Below are 24681 nucleotides of genomic sequence, written 5' to 3'. Positions count from 1 at the left end.
AAAGATGAATGTCAATGAAGGTAAACACAAGTTTATGTTATTTAAAACAGTCCCTATAATTGTAAATTAGCAGGTTAAACTAAATAAATTGCATCATAAATCATAACATTATTATTATTATATTATATTTATCATTTTGTAGTAGTACAACAAGAATAATTCTTTATTATTATGATTATGATTGACTCATTGACCTTGTGGAGGAGGTTCCTCCGGGCAGACAGTGGAGGAGGAGGAGGAGGAGTAGAGACGGACGGAGGCAGGAGGGTGGGGGGTTGTTTCTGAGCTCAGGATTAGAGAACAGTCCCAGCGCGATGACAGCATCCAGCACATAGCCGAGCCCCCTCCTCCTCCTCCTCCTCCCTCACACACAGACACACACCATCACACATCAGCACCACCATCCGGGAGGACGCCGCGGACACAAACGTGAGAGACAACCGTCCACCCGGTCTGATCCGCGGGACTCATCGTGTTTTTCAGGGAGGAGGGTGGGCAGCCCTCCCTGACTCCCGTCCGCCCGTCTCCTCCTCACTCCACGAGGTGAGTCCTCTCGGTGTTTCCCGGTGTTATTGTCTGATGGAGGAGCTGCACCTTACATCCCCCCTCTGCTTAATCTTTAGCACAGCGAAATGACGCTGGGCTGATGCTGGTGGCGTCCACCGGGCTACACCCGTGGGCGCGGTGGAAGGCGATGGAGAGATTTAAATCCGATTAAGATTATAAAGGAAGCAACAAAAGACTGACCCTTTTCCCCCTGTCTCTTTGTTTAGCCCCGTGGTTTGACTGGCATGGCCGCGGCCGCCGATCCAACTTGCTGCGCGACCAGTGTAATGGGAATATTGATTGTTTTAAACGCATCTGTGACGCCTCTATGAGCAGCGGACACGTCCGATGTGTGGCTGGTTACATCTATTTATGTCTGAATTGAGGTCACCAGGGGATGTACACAGATACAAGAGGGGGTCACAGTCTAAATCTGTGGTGGTTCGTGTGCCACATGTACACGCAGTGATAGCGCGCATCCATGCTGCTGAATGCGCAATGAAAGCACGGTCGCCGGCTACAGAGTGGACAGGAACGGGCTAAATCCTGGTGGATCAGTGGGAAGGGGGGGGATGCCGGGAATGTGGCTCGTAGAGCACGCAACGTTATGAATGGGCGTAGGCGATGTGACACTCATCTCTCCTCCTTGTACCCCTGCGGCCAGCGGCAGCCTCCTTCTTCCGTGCCGTGCCGTGCATGACAAGCGAGACACAACTAGACCGGAACAATGCGTTTAGCTGTTCTGGGGCCTTTGCTTAACGCATGACATGATTTTATATGACCGCTCATCGCGATCCCTCGTTTGGACACGTGTGCGACTGCAGAAGATCACTGTGCACACACACATCCCGGGGAGTGTTGTTAACTGCATCATAATGCTGCTGCGTGTGGTTTACAGCTGATCACACGCACACACACACACAAACACACATACACACACACACACACACACAGACGTTTGCACTTCTATCCTAGTGAGGACACTCGTTGGCCTACTACATGACCTAGCCCCTTACCCTCTCTTTAACCATCCAAACTAACCAACCTAAACCTGGTTCTAACCCTAAAACCGAGTCTTAACCCTCAAGCAGCCCATTAAAAAGATGAGGACTGGTCCAGATGTCCTCACTTTCCAAAAATGGCCTCACTCTGTAGGGTCTGTGATTTAATGGTCCTCACAAAGGCATAAGTACAGGAACAGACACACATAACCTTGTATTTCTATTTAAGTGAGGACTGTCTTTGGAATAATCCATACCCTGTCCCCTTACCCAAACCTACACCTAATTCTAAACCTAACTCTAAAACCAAGTCTTGGACCCCCAAACAGCTCTTTGAAAGTGGGTCAGAATGTGAGGACCGGTACACACACACACACACACACACACACACAAACACACACTTGCACACATTGTGTCTTTATGACTTCACAGGACATTGCATTGACCTATGTTTAAACCCCAACCTATACCCTTAACCTAAAATGTAATGATTTACACGATGGAGACTTTGCTCTTTGTCTGCGTAAGGAAGACAAATCCCCATAATGTCACTGTGTAAATAGACTCAGGTCTCCACAACATGAGTAATTCCTGGACTACACACACACACACAATAACATCTAATGAATGAATGAATGCTGTTTCAGCCCTGTGAAGTCTTCAGCTGAGGATGTGTTTTCCTTTTCACTCTCGAGTGCACCGAGTGTCTGTGTGTGCGCTGTGCCACTGCTTCAGGCATTGTGCTATGACTCAGGGATGTATGCCACAATATGTGATGGCAGTTGCAGCTCCGAGGTCCTTCTGCCTGAAGGGAGACACTACGGGCAGAACTTGCACATCAGGAAAGACTTGATGCCTGGCTGCATTAGCCTGGATCTGCTCTGCTGAATGCTGCCCTGTCCCAGATACTGCAGCCAGTCAGGCAGCCCTCCTCTCCCTTCCTCCATGGTCTTATAGCTTCAAGTCTCCAGGGCAGACCACTGTTGCTGGGCTGGTGTTTGCAGCTCCAGTCCAATGCCTCGACCAATAGATCATTACATCCGTCCATAGATGAACCTGTTCAAGAATTCGATTAATTTTGTCACACTTAAGGGTTACCGCTGATTGTTCAATATTGCCCTTCCTCACTAACGGCACTCAGGGGTTGCATCGGTGTATGATAATGACCGTAAACGATTGAATGGATGGATTTATTAATGGGCGCGTTGATGGATATTAGAACATATTTGGGTTAGGCTGGGTATTTGTTTTCTCTCTCAGACAGTACCAATTGTACTTCAGCACAGGGAAAAGGAGGCATGACCTCATTGATATGACAGCTCTATGGTGATGGCACAGTTGACTGGCAGTGATGGTGTCATTTAGGTTGACACAAATAATATAAAGAGAATGAAAAGCATTAGCCTTAAAATAATCATAGGGCTTGAGTACTGTAAGTCGTCAGCCTCTTATAACTCGGTTTTCTCCTCTTCTATTTCTTGCTGTAATATGAAATATTAAAGTCTTGCTGTAGCTATATACATGTAAGTATTACTCCAGAGCCCGGGGGCCCTTTGTTGCTGCAGACTTTCAGGCTGCACTCATATTACTTTTACTTAAAGATAAGACCTCTATTGTGCAGTAGTTGAAGGATCCCTGAGCTAAAGGAAATTGGCCCAGACAACAGCAGAAGGAGAAGAAGGGAGGCAGACAGTTTTCCAGACTTTCAACATCCATCATCCAATGACATCCAAAAACCTTCCTCAGACATCAAGATCTCTCTCTGTGGCTGTTCCGCTGTGTGTCTCTCTCCAGAACCATCGGAACTATTGATAGAGATCTGCGCACTATTAATCTTTGAAAGACCCATTATTTAATAGCACGCAGGGGAACTCAAGCCTCGCCAGGTCGCTGATGAAAGGGGAAATTAAATGAGTGGCGCACAGTGAGCTCCGTCCACATAATGCTAATGGAATGAGCTGACAGACTGAATTAAGAACGGGACATTTGATTGTGTCGGGAAGACATGCAGGTATGATGTCAATAATAACCAGCAACAGTTGAAATCGACAGACAGATGAGCCACCATGCACGCTGCTGTTTAACAGGTAACAGGGAGTTCTGGGTTCAGACCCTTGTTTGACCTGGTGGAGTTTGCATATTCTCTTCTTGCCTGCATGGGTTTCCTCCCACCGTTAATGAGCATGAATGATTATTTGTTTTTAATATGCCAGCACATGTCCAGCGTAGACCCCACTCCCACCAGATGTCTGCCCTCCTGCCACCCTCAAAAGATAAGCAGTACTCATGGACAGGGACAAAGCTCATAGCATAGCCACATAACACAGTGTACACTGTTTGGCTGTAACAATTTGTCATTGATTAAACATTCAGCAGAAATTCAGTCAGCATAATCTATGATAAATAGTTGATATCAAATGTCCAGTTCCTAGATTCTCAAATGAGAATATTTGCTGTTTTGTTTTGTTTTCTTTGACAGTAAAATGAAAATCTCTGGGTTTTTGGACTGTCAAACAAAACTTAAGCATTTTCTTTGTCTTCTCATTTTCGGACATTTTATCTACCAAACAATCAATCAATAAGTGGAGTGGTGTATTCAAAGAGTTCTCACAAGGTTGTGTCTTTGTAAAGAACGGCTCAGTGTGTCCTTAAGAAAGGAAGCATTGAAGCATCTTTCCTAAGAATTTAGGGAATTCAACCGTCTCTTATCATGTGGCTGACGCTTCGATACAACTGGGTAATTTCACTCAGTCAGGAACCGTCCTAAGAATAACATCACTAAATATCTATAAATCTACAATTTCAGCCGATGTGGACAATGACATCTCCAGGTATTTAGCCATAAATCAAAGTAGTAGACAAAGGGGAGTTTTGATCTGTGGATTTTGGATGAGTGGATCCATTTTATCTGATGATGTGTGTACCAAACTTCATGGCAATCCACCCAACAGAGAAACCTCACTGAAAAAAGACACATTTCAAACTGATACTGATGAAATGTGATGAATCATGAAAGTTATTATGATTTGTCTACTCCTATTCACGGGTAACTGTACAATTAACAAATGAAAAGAAAGGATTGACACTTTTCATGTCTTAAGAGCAGGCCGTGGTGACATGAATCGATTTCCTACACTCATGATTAATTGTTCTAGAAGCTGTTTTTCATGGGGTGATATTGATTTAAAGAAGGAGTGTGGTTGAGAAAACATTTCTGTGTACATTGTGTGTGTATCTGATATCAATAGGCAATATTGTGATAAAGAAGCCTTGCTCTCTGAGTGACCTTCTCGTTATCTTCCAAAACACGTTTTTTGAAAATATGTGTTTTGTTTAATAACTTTTATTTATAGTCAATTTATATTCCATCTACTCCGGTAGCCAGTCAGATTCACCGTGAGCCTCAGCGTACCCTCACGTTCGGCCTGTATCGTTGAATACAAGGACAATACACTTGATGGTGCACAACTGAAGTTATGTCCCGTACATCCGCTGGTGGCCACTAACATCTGCTAACATCTACTGGTAGTTGGTAACCTACATTATGCAGAAGACCTTGAAGCATACAAGGAATATTCAACATCTTTACCTATATTTTAAACTATGAAATCAGAAGCAATCCAAATGCTTCTCATAAATGTAGATCTCTCTCGCCTCAGGTCGTCCAGATATTCACACACACTCAGTTCTGTGCCAAGTGTGCTGCTGTCAGACTGAACCATCACTGAGGTCTGCGTCCAACTTTGCTGGCAGAGACTCGGAGCCAAAATTAATTGTCGAGTGGCTGAACCTTCCCCTGCTGCTGCTAACTCATGTGCCGCAGCTGTATCCGGTGTGCCTGTGTGTGTGTGTGTGTGTGTGTCTGTGTGTGGAAGAGGGGGTGTCCGTGCTGTCAGTCAACAAAGCTTATGAAGGTGTCTGGTTACCAGTTGTGCAATACCCCACTTACAAATCATATTAAAGCATATGGGTTGTAAATGTGTGTGTGTGTGTGTGTGTGTGTCTGTGCCGCCTTGTGTGCTCGAGTGTTTGTAACTGCAATAATGAAGTTATTGCTGAGTCCAGTCTTCATTTAGACGCAGATCAGATCAGGTTGTCACATCCATCAGCTTGGATTATGATATTTAGCAGGATATAAGCAGGATATAATGCAGCTTCTCCGTGGTGCTGTCCATGTTTGTCTGACCTCCAGTAGCCCCCCCCCCCCCCCGTCTGGCTTGAGCAGCTTTCATTTGGCTGTTTTCGTGTCCAGCTGGCTGAACAGCAACTGCCACTTCAGTGCCACTTCTCCAACTCCGAGAAGAGAGAGTTTGTGGAGTTCGTCTATGAACTGCGTGTGTACTCATACCAGGCGACAGGGTTGAATAACTGGCCGTGTTGTCTGAGACAGAGAGACATTGTGCATGTGGGAAAATGAGCAGAGGTGGGTGGGGGTGGCGTGGGGTTGGTTTGTCTCAGAGACACTGAAACACAAGGCTCACAAGGCTTGAGACATGCCTTCATTATTACCAAACAGCACTTCCTACAAATATGCTCCTTGTGCAGCGATGGTTTGAGGAGGGGTGAGAAGGTGAAGGGAGTGAAGATGGAGGGAGGATGAGTGAAAGGCTGGACAGACGACGAGGGTCGCTGATGAGCTGCGTGTGCTGGGCGGATTGGAGACTTAAGGACACGACAGTGGACGACAGGATTCGCGATTACTATTGATTCAGAACCAGATTAGGAGCAGACTCATCACCCGCCCGGACACACACAGGCTTTGCTGTCTTGGATTTGACACTGGGATCAGATTGGAGCCTGCCGTCACATCATTAGAAAGAGGGAACAGTCTCAAAGCAGAGCAGGGGGAGGAATGGGAGCAGTGCTACAGGTTTGCTTTTGATTTATTTACGTAATGACTGTTCATACATCACTGTCTGCTGCCTGACTTTTCTTTGTTTGCTGCATTAGTCAGTTTTCCGTTCACTCCTCCTGCTGAACGCACTCTTTTACCTCTCACTGTAGACACTTTTGTTCTTTCTTTTCTTCCCCTGCAGCTTCACTCGCTCATTTCTGTGCCGCTGCCCTTTTCACCCTCTTTAAAATTCTCCCCCTTTCCTCGCCCCCCTCCAATATCCTGTCCTTTCTCCCCTTTCTTTGCCTCGACCAATTCTCTTTTTCTGAGTCTCTTCCCCTTTTTCCCAGCCCCTCTCCCTACCTCTGAAGCCCCCCCCCCTCCTCCCCCCCAATACGTCTTTCCTGTGTGTCTTTTCTCTCTCCTCTCTTCTTGTTGAAAGTGTTGGCAAAGTGGCAGAAGGAGGCGGTGGAGGCCGAGCTAGCTGCATTAGCCCCATGTATTATTCATGTGCCCTGCAGTTTGTGTGTGGGTTTAGGCCTTCATGCTGGCTTTTCACTGGGACGCACGGGCCTCAAGAGAGAGCTCTGTGTGTGGAACACAGGGCCTGACGGACGAGCTGCACAGATGGAACTATCAATTCCCCCGATATCTGCTCCCTCTTGATGAAAGCCCGTGGGAGTGTGCGTTTACTTCACAGATCAACATTCAAGTGCAAAATCCGGCGGTTTCCTTACACAAGATCAAGAATGTTTATTCAATGTCTCCCCTAACTCAACAGCCAGGCCTTTCACAACAAAGCCTTTCCCCCCAGTGTGTTTTTCTTCTCCCCAAAACCAGAGGCCGCCTTAGGTTTCAGCCATATCTGCCCCGACGTTCACATGAAAGACTCGTCCTGTTTCATTATTGACTAAGAACTACATCTGCCTGGCATGGCTCTCTCCCTCCGCCACATCAGGAGTCACGTTAACTGAACTGGGCGGTATGAAATTTTAATTTAGTACAACCAGACGGAGATGGAGTGCCTCGTCTCCACATTGCCATGTGCTTTTGAGGCTGCGGAGGAGTGGAGAGAGGGAGAGAAAGAGAGAGACAGAGAGAGAGAGAGAGGGAGAGAGAGAGAGAGAGAGAGAGCCTTGGGGACCAGAGGAGGGGCCTCTTGGAAAACCACAACCACATAGCTGCTTTGGACTCACATCTGCTTTGCTTGATATGCTTTCGTGTTCCCTCTGAAACTATCAATAACTGGAATATAGCTCCACCACTTATAAGTAGGTTCAAAATCCCAAAGCAGGTTCAGCCCAGTCCGACTCGATATCTGGTCCTTTCCTGCTCTGCTGTAATGATAAAGCCGTCGTGTTGGGATGTGCATCTTGTTTACGGGGCTTGACAGCTTTTTGACGTTTCTCTGCTCGGCACAGGTGGCCGCACCAGATTGGGATTGGCCCTGATGATCGCAAAGACCCCTCCTCCAGCCCTTTTCAGCCAATCGTGGAGGGGTCGCAGAGCTGATGTCTCAGAGGGCGAGAGGGTATTTGTGTTCTGGAGTCCTGAAGAGACAAGCCACATCACGGTGAGTCACCCCCTCGAGTTGAAATGCCAGACGTTTTGCTGCTGTCTTATAAATGCGAGGGCAGGATTTGAGCCTCTGATCTGAGGTCTGCTTCTGATTTCCTGTGCGCGGAATGAATGTCAAATGTCTTCCTTCCTTTCCCAGAAGATTAATGTGCAAAAGCTCATTTTCAGGTGTAATATTCAGAGGTGTCACCTTCTATGCCAATACGCACTCAGCATGTTCTCCCTTACACCTGCTTTAGTTAAGCTGTAAAGATGGGCTGTTACTGCTGAGGGAGGATAGTAAACCCCTGCTTTAGGAAGTGCGTGTGTGAAAAGAAAGGGCAGGCTGCTGCTGCTGCTGCTGCCCAGAGAAACTGTCATTGGAGACGACTCCCTGACTCGGCAAGGACAGAGAGAGGGGGGGAGAAAGTGAAAGAGAGGAAAGACTGCAAAAAATGTCACCTGACTCTGCATTGATTGCAGCAGACACATGCAACCGAAACCCACAAGAGCACAAGTCTCAAAACAACATGATGTCAAGCCTGAGAAGTGTATTAGCAGTCCAAACGTGTCTCTGTGAAGCTGAACGATGAGTCAGTTTCTGTTTCCTCTGTGATTGAACGGCGGGTGGATGTGTCAATAATCACAATCTGCTCCTCAGTGCGCGGCTGTCAGCTGCCTAGCATCACTCATCCCTCCTCGTCCTCATCAATCTTCCTCAATCTGGATCAGCGGGAGGTGCTAAAGTGACACCCTGACCAGTGTAGGCCCGTGCAGCACGACGGCCGCTAATCCTCTTAAAGGACAATCCCACACACTGTATACTGTACTACTATGAAATCAGGCCAGTCATCCCTATAGGCCAACAATCTTCTCCCACAGAGACGAGCTGAACTCCTGCTGTTTTCTCTGCTGATTGTTTCTTCAAAAACAAGACAATTGGATTTAGTTTTCTGTCTCATGAATTCAACTTAACTCACAGCAACACAGCCTAACATCCTGTATATATTTAGAGTGCAATGCGGCGTGTATTGTTTCCACATAAATCAAAGCTGAAAGTACAGTAAGGTTATTGCACTGTAATGACCTTATCTCCTCTTTTATTGGACAAAGGGATGTTTTAAGTGTCCCAGTTAACTGTGGCAGATTGCCAGAAAACGGTTTTGCTTGATTTAAGATCTCAGCTCAAGTCTTGGCTTGCAGAAGTTTCCTCCATATCAGACTATAGCTCTCAGCGTGCTGGCTGCCGAGGCCAAGGTATGGATCAGTAGGTTCCAGCAGCACATCCGTCATCGTTACCTGTATTGATCGGGTCTGAGTCGCTACTTTTCCCATTTCTACCCAAGTTTACCACCTCGTTTTCTCTGCCTCGTGGGGTCAAAATACAGCAGTGCAACAACAGCACATTAAGTATATCTCAAGACAACAGTAAAATAGTATCTGCTGGCAATAAAGATTTAATTCAATCCAATATGGCTCACCACTCATTCAAACGTGGAAATCTTTATCTTTAATCTTTTGTGAGCTCCACCAATGAGGTTATGTTTCTTGTTTTTTTGTGTGTGTTCGTTAGCAGCATCACACAAAACAGATTAGCAGTAAACTTGGTGGAAGGATGTGGTGTGGGTCCAGGAAGCACCCTATTAATTTTTGGTCGTCTCTCTTGATCCAGGAAATTGTGAGATGTTTTTTGAAATTTTTACAGATTTTCCAGGGAACAATTCATTGGTTTTGATTTGAAAGATTAGGCACATTTATGGAACTGATACCTATAGACCTGGTGCAGTTTGATAGAACTTATAAGTTCTGTTTGACCTGTTGAGGGATGCGCTCTACTTGAGGCGTTCTAGTTGTCTTTACATTCAACACTAAAGAAACACGATCATATAATAGATAGTATGGCATCTTATTATCTCTGCAAGTTAAAATCTAGTTTCGTGATTGGCTGGGAGAGAAAACGTTGAGGGAGGGAAAGTCTTGAGGAAATCTTGAGATGTGGTCGAGGTTCAGGGCTGACCCGCCTGGACCGTCCCTCATTAAGTCCCCCCCCACTCCCCAGTTTAAAGGGCAGGCTAAGCAGAAAAGTCACAGCTGCAGAGTTGCACACAGATTGCAGCATTGTTATGTTGAGCTCAGTTATCATGGTGCAGTTGTTTGCTGAGAAATCAAGTCATTCAGGCTCAAATGTGAGTCATGACATGCTGATTAAACGTCACCGCTCGCTTGCTCTCTCACAGCCTTTCTTGTTCTCCGTTCACATATCTGTTTATTCTCTGTATTCAAGGAAGGCGACATGCTCTGCATTTCAACAACGGAGCAAATGAAATGCAAATGTAGCTGGAGCACAATTCTGGCTCTGACCATAGAGCCCATTAAGTGGGAGCTAAACATCTCTTTCAACTGTTTTTGACCGGTTTTCCCTTCAGGTCCTCTCTGTCTCTTTTTCTCTCTGCTTTTTGCTTCTTTGTGAATCTGTCTCACATTCTTCTGTCTGTCTGTTTAGATAAATGGAGGAGAAGGAGCGATGTAGGAGCAGGTCTCCGGCTCGGAGGGCCAGTCGGGTGCAGCAGGTGGTGGGAACAATAATACGACGCACCCGGGAGTCGCTAAGCAGGTACAGACTGGACACTATGACGCCTGGCACCCTGGTGTAAGGGAGCCTATGTCCTCTCAGGGAGAAAATAGATTTGATTTTGATGTGAAAAACCACTGAGTGTGCAGTAGAAAGTGATGGCAGCACACAACCAGTCGCAGCAAAAGCAGAAGAGGACAAACCCCCTGCGTCAAGAACTTATTGTAGAGAAAAACAAAAACAGTCAAGTTTGGGATAGAGAGTGGAGCAAGAGAGTGGAGCGAACAGCATCATCCACTCCTCGGCCGGCCGCCCAGATCCTGTTGTGGGGGAAGAGTGTGGGTGTTTGTGATATAAATCATTTAGAGCAAAAGATGTATTTGGCTGGTCTTTTTAGCTGAGAAAAAGTGAATGTCATTTAAAAACAAATGGCTGCTAGAGAAAAAGGGCTAATGTCTTTAAAATCTACAGAAAACTCTACAAAAATTGGGAAAAAATCTACAGTTTTAAGTTGATGTCTCCTTGCTATACACACACACTCGATTTTCTCCCCACAACCACACAGTCAGACATTGAGTACATATTCAAACCTGACTGTCCCTTCACCCAACAGTGAACCACAAATATGCTTTCAAGAGTGTGTCGTTCACTCGCTGTCAGCTAAGCTGTTTCTCATTCTCAACAGCGGAGGTGGTGCAGAGCCAGTAAGCTCCCTGTTAGTCATTCTCGGGTAAAGGAAAAACTGAAAACAATCTAGATACTGTTTATTCCTAGATTTCGTTTGAGCTGATGATTTATATTTGATTGAATGTAACCTTTCTTTGGCTCCTGAAATGTGAGGAGTAGATCAATACAGGCTATTTGGTCTGCTAATTAATGTCAGCAGCCAAGCTCAGATAAAACATGACCTGCATCATATTTACCATGAAATGAAGCATATTCATGGTTTTCAGATGATGAATCCTAATAAATCTAGTAATTGAATGCCTCAACAACAAGTTAATGGATTAAATGAAACATTTGGTTGAGACATTCAACCAAAAGTTTAAACTTTTTTGTAACATCATCAACTCGAAATGTTAATAGGTGGAGTACTTTGATTTGTAAAATTGTAACCTTTTATTTACAAAATCTTGTATACAGCAATGACACGGCAAATAAACAGGATAAAGTAGAACACAAACAAAACAAACAGACATAGTGCCAGATCAAATACATTACCTGTGTGAAATTATTTCATACAATATAATAATATAATATAAAATATAACATAGTGTAAGCTTTTTACAGTACTATTCCCGGCCTGATAAAGAAGTGACTTGATCTGTGAAAGAAAGAGCTAAGTGTTGACAGTGAACGTGTTCACAGCAACAATGTTTCTCGCCTTTAATCCGCCTGCATTTATTTGTTGATGACCACAGTGTTGTAGTCTCCACGCCGGTGACCTTTCACCCTGTTTCACTCTTTTCTCAGAGAGCGGTTGCTAGGTGATGGGAGGTCGCAGCGCTCCAACAGTCTGTCCAATCAGAACTTCCTGGCCAAGCTGACGCTGCAGATCACCAGGGACCCGGTCCTGGACAGCAGCACTGGACATGGCTTCACCCTCACCACAAATCCACCCCTGCTGGTCAGGGACATCGCCGCAGGTACGTGACATGTGAGGTTGCATCCGTGTGTGTGTGTGTGTGTGTGTGTGTATGTGTGTGTCTGTGTGTGTGTGTGTGTATGTCAGGTGTGTGTGTGCGCGTGCGGGCGTGTGAGAGGTGTTTGTCTACGTTGATGACTGCACTTTGTTTTCCTGCTTCCTCTCCAAATGGCCACCTGCTTTATGCAACATGGCATCGCCTACAGCAAGGCTCTCTTTATAAGCTCTCTCTCTCACTCATTCTCTCTCACACAAAGACACACACGCACACACATGCATTCACTAATACATCGACTCTCTCCTGGCACTCAAACTGAAAGGCACAGTGCCAGAGAACAGAGCTACATGCTCATCCTTCCTTGATTCAATCCCTTTTCAGGTAGACAGCTTTGATAATGGGGATCGAGAGAAAGCGACAGAGAGAGGAGTGGGGGCGGGGGGGAGAGGTGCTGATCCAATACTTTTACTTCTACCCTTTAAATTAAGCTGATAAAGGACCAGCTCTGTGACTGCTATAAGATGCCAAAGAGAAAATGAGGGGGTAAGAGAGGAGGAGAACATTTTATAGTGATGCAAGCAGTGAGACTCAGTGGGGAATATGCAAAGAGAGTGTGAAAGTGTGCAGAGGGGAGGGAGGGAGGGAGGGAGGGAGGGAGGGAGGAAGGCTGGTTGAAATCTTCAGGTGAAAGAAGACAGAGTGAGGTCCTGGTGTTGAGGAGGTGAAAGTGTGTGTGTGTGTGTGTGTGTGTGTGTGTGTGTGTGTGTGTGTGTGTGTGTGTGTGTGTGTGTGTGTGTGTGTGTGTGTGTGTGTGTGTGTGTGTGTGTGTGTGTGTGTGTGTGTGTGTGTGTGTGTGTGTGTGTGTGTGTGTGTGTGTGTGTGTGTGTGTGTGTGTGTGTGTGTGTGTGTGTGTGTGCTAGCAGAGCAGTGTGGCAATGCCATCAGTGGGTGGGGGCTTTGCCAGGCACTGGGTGTGTGAAAATATGTAGACATGGCGTACTGTGAATGTTTACGCATACATCCACTTGTGTGTGTGTGTGTGTGTGTATGTATATGTGTGTTAGAATAAGCTGAAAGTGTTGCGCCTCAGTCGTGCTCTCTCGCCCGAAGACAAATGATTATAAATAGCCAGGGAAAGCAGAGTGGAGCAGAGCAAAGCTGGATGAGACCCAGAATAACTGTAACCCCTCACATCCTGGAGAGCTCAGCTGAACATTGTTGAGTCAGCCATGTTGAACAACCATGTGTGTGTCATTCTGTGTGTGTGCATTTGTAGCATTCGTCTCCCTTCTATCTGAACTTAAAGTGTTAGCCCTCACATGCAGCTGGGTTTTGGTTTTATTCAAGCACTCACTGTTTTCATTTATGTTTGTGTGTGTGTGTGTGTGTGTGTGTGTGTGTGTGTGTGTAGGGAGTCCTGCAGATGGGATACTGTTCCCTGCGGACCAGGTACTGCAGATTAATGATACAGTGCTGGAGGATCTGAGCACAGAGCAGGTGGAAAGCATCTTAAGGTGAGAACAACTGCAGAGATAATTCTCTCTCTGTGTCTGACTGTGTGCTCTTGTACAGCTGTCTTTGTGAGGACCACAACCTACGGAGTGAGGACATTTTGGGAAAGTGAGGACATTTTGGCCGGTCCTCACTTTGTGACCCCCCCCCCCCCCCCCCCCCCCTTTAATGCACTGTTTGGTAGTTAAGACTTGGCTTTAGAGTGAGGGTTAGAATTAGTTTTAAGTTAAGGGTTATGGAATGCATTCTGCCAATGAGTGTCCTCACTAAGATAGCTGTACAAACGTGTGTGTTTGCGTACATGTGTTGGAGAATGGCTTAGGATCTTATGGTCAAAAGGTCAGAGAGAAAGTGGTTACTTGACAGCTGGACAGAAGGATATTGAGTTCTCTCGTGTGTATGTGTGTGCACGTACATGTGTATCTTATGTGTTTGTTTTCACATGTTTCTGTGTACGGTTGTGTGTTGTGTGATTTTTCTGCATAGGGACTTGGAGGATTGTATCACTGTGACTATCCTGCGGTACATGACGGTGAGTAGAGAGAAGACATTGTTGACATCCCCTCATACAAACACACACACACACACACACACACACACACACACAGTCGTTATACTAGTCCTCATTTACACATAAGCTCTGTGTGTTTCCAAGCATGTGACTTTAAGTCTTCTGACGTGTCGACCCTTTGATTAAGGCCGTGGTTGTTTGTGTCTTAAAGTTCTGTTGACCTGTAGAATTAATTGTGTCACTGCACCGCTTTGAATTCAACGGGCGTGTGTGTAAGTGCTTGTGTGCATTTCTGACATAATGGCACCGGTATATGTCTGTGGTTTGCAGAATCCCAAGTCCTCCATCATGTCAGCAGAGAAGAGAGCTCGTCTGAGGAGTAATCCAGTGAAAGTGCGCTTTGCGGAGGAGGTGGTGGTCAACGGGCACACTCAGGTGGGGGAACCTCATTTGACACAGAGTGATGGCTGACGCGTACCACAAACGATCGATCCTCATTTCTACATCTTCTGCACCTTTGATCCATCTTCATTTGGTCTTATGTTCTAAGCTGTCAAACCTCGCTAAAACCTCTCACTTCTCCTCACCAGGGAAACTCTCTTCTCTTCCTGCCCAATGTCCTGAAAGTCTATTTAGAGAACGGACAGACCAAGGCCTTCAAGTTTGATAATACCACCACTGTCAAAGTGAGTACTGAAGAGAATCTCAGGGCTCCATGGCACTTACGCCAATATTAGGCCTATTTGGATTATTGTGATGTGTGACTGAGGTCCTGTCCAGATCTGGTGTGAACATCATGTCATCATTAAGATCTCACTCCCCCGCTCTGTATGCATATAAACACGTATGTCTTTTCTGTTCTCAAAGAACAAATTGTGTTGTTTTTATCATTTGTTACAGAGTGTGTGTCGACTTTAGCTAGAAAAAATATATTAGATTTGAATTGAAATTTAATATAATAAGATAGCAAACATCATAAGATCTGTTTGGGTGACTGTCTTTATAAGCACATTGTTGTTGTGACAGCCAGTTTAGTATTTGTATTTCCGTTTATGTTCCCAGCCAAAGGGAAAGTGAGACGGGGGGGGGTGGGGATCAGACTTGACCATCTGTCACCAGCAGACTGGGGTGAAACCTGTTTGTCTAAGGGGCTCTGAACTGTTGCTTTTCCACCATTCCAGGACATTGTTCTGACCCTGAAGGATAAACTGTCCCTCCGGGCCATCGAGTACTTCGCCCTGGTGCTAGAGCAACAGTACAGCATCAACAAACTGCTGCTGCTGCACGAAGACGAGCTCATGCAGAAGGTGAAGGAAACAGCGAACGCACACAGACCAACACACAAACATGTAGCTTTAAAGTGGGTGTGATTTCACCTTTTTGTCATTTTCAAGAATACCGGTTACAGACAACCTAAATCCAGAGGGTACAGCTCATATGAATTGTTGCCTTTACTGTTTGTTATTATCCTCACTCCTCTGTGCTTTGTCTTCACCAGGTGGTGCAGAAAAAAGACTCCCATGATTACCGATGTTTGTTCAGGGTGTGTTTCATCCCCAGAGACCCCATGGACATGCTGCAGGACGACTCCTCTACCTTTGAGTACCTCTTTTTACAGGTCAGAGAAGTTATAGTTCTCTCATCTTATATATTACAGGGCTGCTGTATCTCTGTCTGTCTGAGGAACATCTCAGCTATTTCACAATCCAAACTAGAATCTCACACAGCAGAGCACATACCCTCACCAAGGCCCAACCGTCCCCTCATGAAACCACATTTATATTTAATAGATCCGGATTTCACCGGTGGAAACATTTTATGAATCAACAAAGAACTCTGTCTTCTCCTGCAAGGGATTATTTCGGTGACACAACACAGCAGTAAACAGTAAAGCACTGGCAGCACCACTTATGTCAAGGTGATTTATTATTGTAGCGTGCTATTGTGCTTGCTGTGTTTGTTTTTGCTGCATAAATCACAGCATAGGTGTCCCTGAGGTTGGTTTACTTACAAATATAAGGTGCATGATTGGTAACATCATGCACCTAACATAACTCAATCTAAAAGTCTGGTGATTTTAAGTTGTTTATTGGTAAGTTATTGTAATGTATATTTACATTTCCCATGGCTGTATGCATCACTCTGTGACTGCGTCTCTTTCAGAGTGTCGGGGACGTGTTGCAGGAGCGTTTTGCAGTAGAGATGAAGTGTAACACTGCACTGCGCCTGGCAGCGCTGCACATGCACGAGAGACTGGATAGCTGCGGACAGACCAGGACCTCCATCAAGAGTATCACGTGAGTTATATGTTGTTTTTGTCTCTGTCAGTTTAGGGTCAGTGTTTCCTCCTGCTCGACCGTTGCAATCACTGTAATTTGTATCAGATTGATAAATGAATAATGAATTAATGTGATGGGAAATGGTTTGCGTGCGCAGGAGTGTGTATTTGTTCTATCTCAGGTGTGTGGATCACAATTGTCTTCATGTGTGCGACATAATTTTCCCTCTTTCTGTCTCAGTCTCACACATTTCAAAGCTCAGATCCTTCACTGCTTGCAATTAAAGGGACATTCTTTTAAAATATAGTTACGGTTAGGGTTACATAAAATGTACATAATCTCCATTATGTATCAGTTTGATTCCTGTGTGTGTGTTTGTGTGTGGTGACAGGAAGGAGTTCGGCCTAGACAGCTTCATCTCTCCCACGCTGCTGAGCAACATGAGGGAGAAGGACCTGAGGAAAGCAATCAGCTACCACCTCAAAAAGATCCAGTCCCTGCTAGAGCCACGGCACAAGGTACAAAACACACTGAGGGACGAGTGGGAGGAAGCACTGAGAGGCGTAAAAACACAGAGAGTGAGAGTTTAGCAGAGGCGTTGTGCTAATTTTTGGTCGACTCTTACAGCGACTGCTAATGTCCTTGCAGTTTTAAGTTCTATAGCATCTAGGGAAAGCGATAGATGGTGGTTGGGATGGAGGTAAATTACAAGTTTGGGGGAAAGGAGCATATTTCTCTATGGAGAGCATTGTTTTGTTCAGTGACTCAACCATAATTTATCCTCTAGTTTTCTCTCACTGCCCTTCTTCCTCTTCTTCTACGTCTACTGTAGGTAATATCTGCTACTCAGGCTCGAGTGGCCTACCTCACTCAGCTGGGAGAGCTGATCTCATACGGAGGGCGATCATACTCAGCTACAATGATGGTAAGGTTTGTGGCCCAGAGGGTATTTTTATCGTAAAAAAAAGTATTTTCAAAGAATGTCACTGTATTATTTAACAGTGTTTTACACTTAGTGTGAATGCAATAAAAATAAAGTACTTTTATTATAAACCTTATAAATGTATAATGAAACAATTATAGATTTGTTTGAAGGATATTCAATTGCTTAATGGTCTTGAATGTTACATTACATTGAATTCTATGTAAAAATACAAATAATACTTAACTATTGCTTTATATGAATCTATATTTGAATTAGTATCTGTATTTAGAAAGAATAAATCTCTGTAGAGTAACCCAATTTTTTTTTCCTGTAATTTGATTGTAAGTGCCAGACTTTTTACAGCTTTTACATGTTTTGTTTACTCAACCAACTTAAGATAAGATAAGATACAAACTGGGGAAATTAACTTGTAAGACCAGCAGATAGAATGAGATAAGTGAACATGTGAAAGTATAACAATAAAAAATCAGCAACAAAATACAAAATAAAGTTGAATAAAAACAGTGAATATGTGCATAATATACACAATATAACTTGGACCTTCTTGTCACTCTCAGCTACAAGACAGGGAGGTGGCTGTCAGCCTGCTGGTCGGAGCCAAGTACGGGATGAGTCAGATCATCAACCACAAGCTCAACGTGATCTCCACACTGGTCGAGTTCAGCAGCATCAGCCGAGTGGAGCTGCTCTCGGAGTCGGACAAAGTCAGCCTGCTGCGCATCTCACTGCACGACATGAAGGTAAGGAAGAACATGTATGGTCACTGAAACGCCAGGGTCCATTATTCATTAATCTGCAGGCACTTACACACTGACACAGATGGGAAAAAAGATATTCACTCAACACATTACATTTGTGCGAAAGCTCATGCTAGAGTAAATATAGGTCAGGAATTTCTCCTTCAGCACACAAATGATAAGAAGCCTGAGGGAGTGTGTGCCAGCCTTATAATACACTTGTCTCAAAGGTGACTCTCTCTCCCTCTCTCTCCCACTCCTTCATCTTTTCTCCCTTTACCCTTTGACTTTAACCGCTGCCTCCTTACCTTATCTTGTGCAATGCCCTCCCCCTCACAGCCATTTGCCTTACTGATGGACTCTCTGGCAGCCAAAGACTTAGGGTGTCTACTGGGAGGCTACTGCAAACTCCTTGTGGATCCCAGTGTCAATGTCTTCCGTCTGGGGCGCCCAAAAGTGAGGGTGCACCGGATTCCTGCTGAAGAAGGTGTGTGTGGGAGGTTCGCCGTAGTAGAGGGCGTGTGCTATGAATCCCTATCAAGTGAGCAAAAACTGTTTCACTTAAAATAATCACTTAATGGCTTTTTAGCCTTTTGATAGACATTTTTAACATCCCATGTTGATGTATATCACCAACCAGTACGGGTACGGATAGAAAAGAAAGTCATACCATCAAAATTTGAACATTATTATTATTCCGCTAATGTGCTAACATATTGTGTTGCGGTGTTTGTCTGGTGTTATTAGGTTATGTGTCTCGCTGCTGTAGTGACTCGGACGACTCGACAGATGACGACGACCCGATGGATTCACAGAATTACAAACGTCCAGACCCTGCAAGTCAGGACTGGGAAGAAAGAAGGAGAGAGGAGGAAGAAAAGAGGAGAGAAGAAGAACGGAAAGAGAGAGAGGAGTACAAAGGCAAACAGGAAGTGAAAATAATAGTGACAATAGAAGCTAAAGAAAATGAGGGTGAAGAGGAGGGAGGAGCAACGGGAAATGCACTGCGTACATTTAGTGTTATGGATGAGGAAATGAACCCGGAGACCCCCTGGTATCACACTGACCCACGGGTCACCAGCAGTTTCTCCAGCTTGTCCAGTAACTCCTTGAGTGCGGCACTAGAGGAGAGCAGCACCGCAGCCAAGGCCCCATCTCGCACAGATGCACTTCGTGGACAACGCACGGTCGAGGACCTACCCAGCTTGGACGTTCACCACCCCTTCCTCCTAGAGCCAAAACGCCAACAGGGCCCTCTGCGACCCACCAACCTCAATTATCGGGGCAATGACAACTCTTGCCTTTGCTTCGCTGATCTCTCCAAGGCCGATTTCCTGCCAAGCCCGCCTGAGGCCACCAGCGATGATGACGATGATGATGAGGAGGAGGACGAAGAGCGGGGAGTGGAGGAACTCAGACGCATGTCAAAGATTCCTAGCTCGAGAGATTTGAGAATGATTGACAGCATACCCTTTGAAAGATCCCCAATTAGAAGAAAGAAAAAGACACCGCCGAAAGTCCCACTAAGGACAAGTTCAATTCCCGGGCACAAAGCAGGAGAGGCTGAGCAGCGTCTCTCCAAGGACGAAGACAGTCTATACCTGACACCTTCACCAAACCCTAAACCAGCTCTTTTGGTCAAAGACACTGTCTCAGAGTCTGAGGATGAGTTTTTTGATGCACAGGACAGATTTACTCCCCCAGTTCCTGATCTATCAGGTTTGTTCACAGCAGTTTTAGTTTATTTAAAAAGGGACAATGCAGTGTTTGTTATGACTTGAAAGTAAGAAGGTTTATCTGTGTCACATTTGAGAGAAGCTGGCATGTTTTTTTAGTGTGAGGACAACATCAGTGTGAATAAGAAATGTCTTAGTGTGCTTCATTTCATTTGTCTCCGTATTTTACAGATGCTGAACTGGCCGACCGTCAAAATGCTAATCGGTTGAGTGGAACCTGGAATGGTGTTCCAACTGCCCAAGGGAAAGAGCCGTCCTCCCCCCTTACCAATAAAGCCCAATCCTCTAAGATAAAGAAGGAAGTGGAGGCACTTAAAAGGCCCACAAATCAGCTTACCAACCAACGTCCCAGTCCAACAAAGTCATCACAGAAACCCGAAGTTAAAGTCAAACCACCTTTGGCACCCAAGCCCCAGCTGCCTCCCAAACCTCAGATCATTCCTCCCAAGTCCCCCAAGCATGGGAGATCGTATGCCCACTGCAACGGGGATGCCTCTGGACGTCTGTCCTCTGAACTCCTGGAAATGGAGCCAGAAACCATGGAGTTCAAGTCGGTCACATCTGGGGCGGGCGGACTGCCTCTGTCATCACCTTTGATCACAGCAGTGAGGTGCAGCAAGCAACCTCCAGCGATCACGACGCCACACACTGGGGAAAAGACAAAGAGGCAAGAAAACTGCTTAAAACAGAATAACGATGTGACACATGAAAATGGCGCTCATGTCATTTACAAAAACAGAGCAAACACTCCTGATAAAAAGGAAACGCCAAAAGTTGAGAGTCAAATCAATGGGACTTCCCTATCCTCAAAGAAACCACTAGACCTACCCCCTATCCTTCTCTCTAATTCAGGCCCAAAGCTAGCTATCCCCCCTCCAGTGCCCCCAAAACCCACGTCTCCCACTAATCTCCACCCTTTGTCACTACCTGCTAGCTCTCCGGTCTCCCCAACTGATCCAAGCAAAGGGATCTTCAAGGATAGCATAACTACGCCAAATGGAATCCATCCCTGGAGCAGCCGCAACGGCACCATCCAGTCAGGACCCCGGAGGGTCTCTCTGAGCCATGAGAGCCTTTCACCCAAAAACACAGATGCACAAGTCACCCTTACCACATCCCTCACCTCAACTAACTCTAATGATGTTCGGGGCCTAGAAAGCAGAGAACATGGAAGATCTGGATCAGGATTGGACCTGAGGACCAGCTCCTCCAGCCTGGGGGGCAGGCTGCCAGCCTCTGCCCTGAGAGGGAGAATCCAGTCTCTGCCTTGGTACATGACCCGTTCACAGGAGATTTTGGGAACTCTGGACTATCCCTCCACGAGCTCCATCAATGGAGACACATCTGGATTTGGCTCTGGTTTGTCTGTCGCCAGTGGTTTATCAGATTTAAACAGAACCCCTGTCAAGCAAAAAGAGACTGTTGCCTATAAATCAGGAGGGAAAGGGACCGTTTTAGAGGACGGAGCTGAGGTTGTCATCGCCACCATCAAGGAGGCCCAGGATGTGACGTCACATATGAAAAGGGCCAATGGGACAAATGGCTCACACCCTAATCTCACTATTAAAGAGAATATAACGCACAGTGGCAGTGTCTCATCAGAGCAGCCTCAGTCACGGTCCCACTCAGCAGTAGGATTGGGAGGCGTGTCCAGCATGCAAATTGGCGGAGACTCACCAACCTCCTCGCTCGCAGACAGCACTCCACCAGAGCAGCAGCGGGAGGCTTGTGGCTGCCGCACTGTTTACGCCAACTGTTTCAGCGGAGACACAGAGGACGGAGTCAGTTTTGACGAGGAACTCACCGTTTACGAATTCTCCCGCCGCACGCGACCCAAACCTGCCCCGCCGGCACCTGTCCCTTCTCCTCCGATACCTTCTCCAAAACCCAATATTTTGTCTCTGCTGAAAGATAACCCACGCCCACTCTCTACTTTCTCCACTGCCTCGTCTGAACTCAGTCCCTTAGTGTCGCGACCAGTTTCCCCCACAACCTCGTTCGGCGGTCCTCTTCGATCGCTCACCAACAAGAATTACGGCGGGCTGAAGGGGGGGTTTGCCTCCCTACGTCAAGATATAGAACAACTTCTGCTGGTGCTAGAGAGCGGAGAGCAGCCACAACAAACATTATATCAAGACTCAAAGCAGGATATGAAAGTAGGGCCTGACCTAAATCATAATGGGACTGAAGACAGCGCTACCACAGCCGCAGTCTCAAGCTGTACCGGGACCGGCTCTGTCACCATGACGGAGGCTGAAAGGACTCTTCTCCAGGCAGAAGCTCGGCGACTGGCATCTGGGTGCCAGCGGGCCACGCGGGTCGGCTGGGCTCCTGATGAAGCCTTACGTTCGTTATCCAACAGCTTCAGTGCTCTGGTTCAGTTGTCTGTGGCCTGCCTGCGAACGAGCCCCTGCTCTGGCTGTGACATTTGCCATAATACGAGTCTGGTCCACGGCGATGAGGACGATGACAGTCAGGAGGCCATGGCAAAGCTAAAGGAGATTGTCGGTCTCTACAGGGAGTTTGTCGGGGCTGTCGAGACGGCAGGGACTGGTGCCGGGGGTAAGAGTGGAGGCGGGGCAGGACTGGGTCAGGGGGAGAGTGACGGGGTGAGGCTGCTGGCCAAACGCTGCACCGTGCTCATCTCCTCCGTATTCGCACTCACACAGCTCTTCAGGACACACACACTAGACTCTTCGGAGACGCCCGGCCACGTACCTCTCAACTTTTGACCTGTGAACTTTTACCCATTAATAACTGACAGGAGGCGAGACGAGACAGCACAGAGTGAACTGGTGTGTAGCCCTGTGTTCTTGTACAGTAAGTGCCATGCACACACCACAGCACACGGACTAACCTATATTACACACAACCACATGGAAACACAAACACACACACAAAACAAAAGAGAAAAACTGTCATTGCTTGGACTCTTGTTGGACGCATATGGACTATGCATTTGTACATATGAATTTTATAATTATATTATAATTATCTTATTTTATGATACAATATGTGTATGTAAGGATTGATTACCCATGTATGTATTTATGTATTTATTTTTACAATATTTGCACCATGATCTGTGGCGTGCAAAAAAAAAACTATGGATGTCACTGGAATTTTTATTTTTCCTTCTCTTTGAGACAGTGTTATGTTACCTTTTGCTGCTTTAAAGATTTCTCCACTCCACAAGGTGTAATCTGTAAATTGTCAGTTTTCAAGTTTATTACTAACAGTACGTTTTACTGACAAAAAGCATAAAATATACTTTATCGCTCTCGCGAAATACAGAAATGGACCGATTTGTTTTGTATGTGCAGGGATCGCACCTTTTTAAAGGATTTAGTTTTTCAATATTACAGTCGCATATAAATTGGATACAAAACGACACCATTACAAAGCAGGGAGAGCACTTTTGACTGTTACAGATTGCACCTTTTTATGAGACACGTACCCTTGTGTAAAGTGTTTTTTCTACCCCCTTTTGCCCTGACTCTCCTGACTGACCCTTGAGTGAATGCTTCTTGGAAATACCCAGACGTATGCAGTATTATAACACTAATCTAGTTCTCATCCAAAGGACACTACATATATATTTTCTGGGAATGTGCTGATCGGGCCCAGGGGACCTCTGTTCTTTAGTTTAGTTTTTGACTTGGCACAAGTGTGACTGTTAAACTCTGTCCAGATGTAGCAAAGATCCAAAGTCTTACAACACTGAGCCACAACTGTTCCCCACCACACGTTCCTCTTTGGGTGCACCACCTTATGAATAACACACTGACACATGGACTGACTGCTGTGTGCTGGGGTCAGAACTTCACATATACATTTATACTGTATCTCTGTGTCCTGTTCTGTTTCTACCTTAGTTTATGGCTATGCAAACATAAAACCCTCACCCCCACTGTATACTGTATATTCATTTCTTTATGTGCTGACATGAAAAACAACATTAGCCACATTATGTTTGTATGGATATAATGGGTGCTTTCTTTGTTGGGAATGTTGGCTTTTTGTCTTGTTTCAGGAGAACCCACTGCATTATGGATCGTATGCATTCTGCAGAGTTGCATGGCATTACCTTTTGTCAATATTAGGACTCCTGTCTATACTGATGTCTGTGAATTGTCTGTAAAAAAAAAAAAGGATTCTTTTGCTCGATGAGTTTGCTGATGCGCAGTGTTCACCAATCAGCTCGTCCGTATCACGATGTCAGATCATCTGATGAGCCATCCGATCTGAGGGACTTACCCGAGCCACCTACGACACTGGGAAGGTAATTACGCCAAATCAGCCAGCAGCGGTTTCTACAAGTGTGATTATGGGATTATCTGAAATTAAGACTGCTTACATTTTCAGAGGCAGCGGGTGAGGAGTTAGGTAGCATATTTAATCTTCCAAAAACATGTGCGAGGGAAATTATGTCTCGGTGGCTCTGACTGAAAAAATAAGAGGAGCTTCCAAGTTGCCATGGAGGTATCGACCAGAAGCAGTGTCCATCGTCGCACTAATATCAAGACATACTGTGTGTCTCAGGAGCATCTCTAGCAGTTCATCAAACAGGCCCCGACAGTGAACAGTGCCTGGGTCACCTGTGTGTTTTGTTGCCGTATGCTACAACGGTGTCAACAGCATTTCATATTCAAAGAGGACATTGTGTTTCTACACGTTTTTCGTACCCACGTTCAATGAAGTCGATGTACCAAGAATTGTATTGTCCGGAAATAAACTACACACTGACCTTAATAATGTTGTTGGTCCAAGTGTTCGGGTTTTGTCATGTTGTATTGTGCCACTTTAA

The 24681-nt window shown here is 45.6% G+C and overlaps 1 protein-coding gene across 2 annotated transcripts; it reads left to right on the top strand.

Annotated features, from left to right (window-relative positions):
- Positions 1-400: 400 nt before the first annotated feature.
- Positions 401-24615, top strand: frmpd1b (FERM and PDZ domain containing 1b). Of its 2 annotated transcripts, none has more exons than XM_053429608.1 (17): positions 401-543; positions 7803-7954; positions 10442-10552; positions 11984-12156; positions 13565-13667; positions 14152-14197; positions 14507-14611; positions 14767-14862; positions 15358-15483; positions 15675-15794; positions 16340-16473; positions 16847-16973; positions 17288-17380; positions 17959-18141; positions 18478-18625; positions 18886-19857; positions 20046-24615. In XM_053429608.1, exons 3-17 carry the CDS (start codon positions 10446-10448, stop codon positions 22604-22606), a joined length of 5094 nt encoding a protein of 1697 aa, XP_053285583.1. In that variant the 5' UTR covers positions 401-543; positions 7803-7954; positions 10442-10445; the 3' UTR covers positions 22607-24615. The 2 variants fall into 2 exon arrangements, with proteins under 2 accessions (XP_053285583.1, XP_053285582.1); XM_053429607.1 differs by lacking the exon at positions 401-543 and adding an exon at positions 6046-6417 and having other exon boundaries at positions 18478-18679.
- The last annotated feature ends 66 nt before the right edge of the window (positions 24616-24681 follow it).

This window comes from Pleuronectes platessa, chromosome 8, assembly GCF_947347685.1.
Source record: "Pleuronectes platessa chromosome 8, fPlePla1.1, whole genome shotgun sequence".
NCBI lineage: Eukaryota > Metazoa > Chordata > Actinopteri > Pleuronectiformes > Pleuronectidae > Pleuronectes > Pleuronectes platessa.
This window is presented reverse-complemented; position numbering and strand designations above follow the sequence as displayed.

Excerpts from the sequence above, each read along its gene's own strand:
- frmpd1b (XM_053429607.1), top strand. The coding sequence starts at position 10,446 with ATGGAGGAGAAGGAGCGATGTAGGAGCAGGTCTCCGGCTCGGAGGGCC. Across the intron at positions 14,198-14,506 it reads CTATCCTGCGGTACATGACG|AATCCCAAGTCCTCCATCAT; the intron begins GTGAGTAGAGAG and ends TGTGGTTTGCAG. Across the intron at positions 16,474-16,846 it reads ACCTCCATCAAGAGTATCAC|GAAGGAGTTCGGCCTAGACA; the intron begins GTGAGTTATATG and ends GTGTGGTGACAG.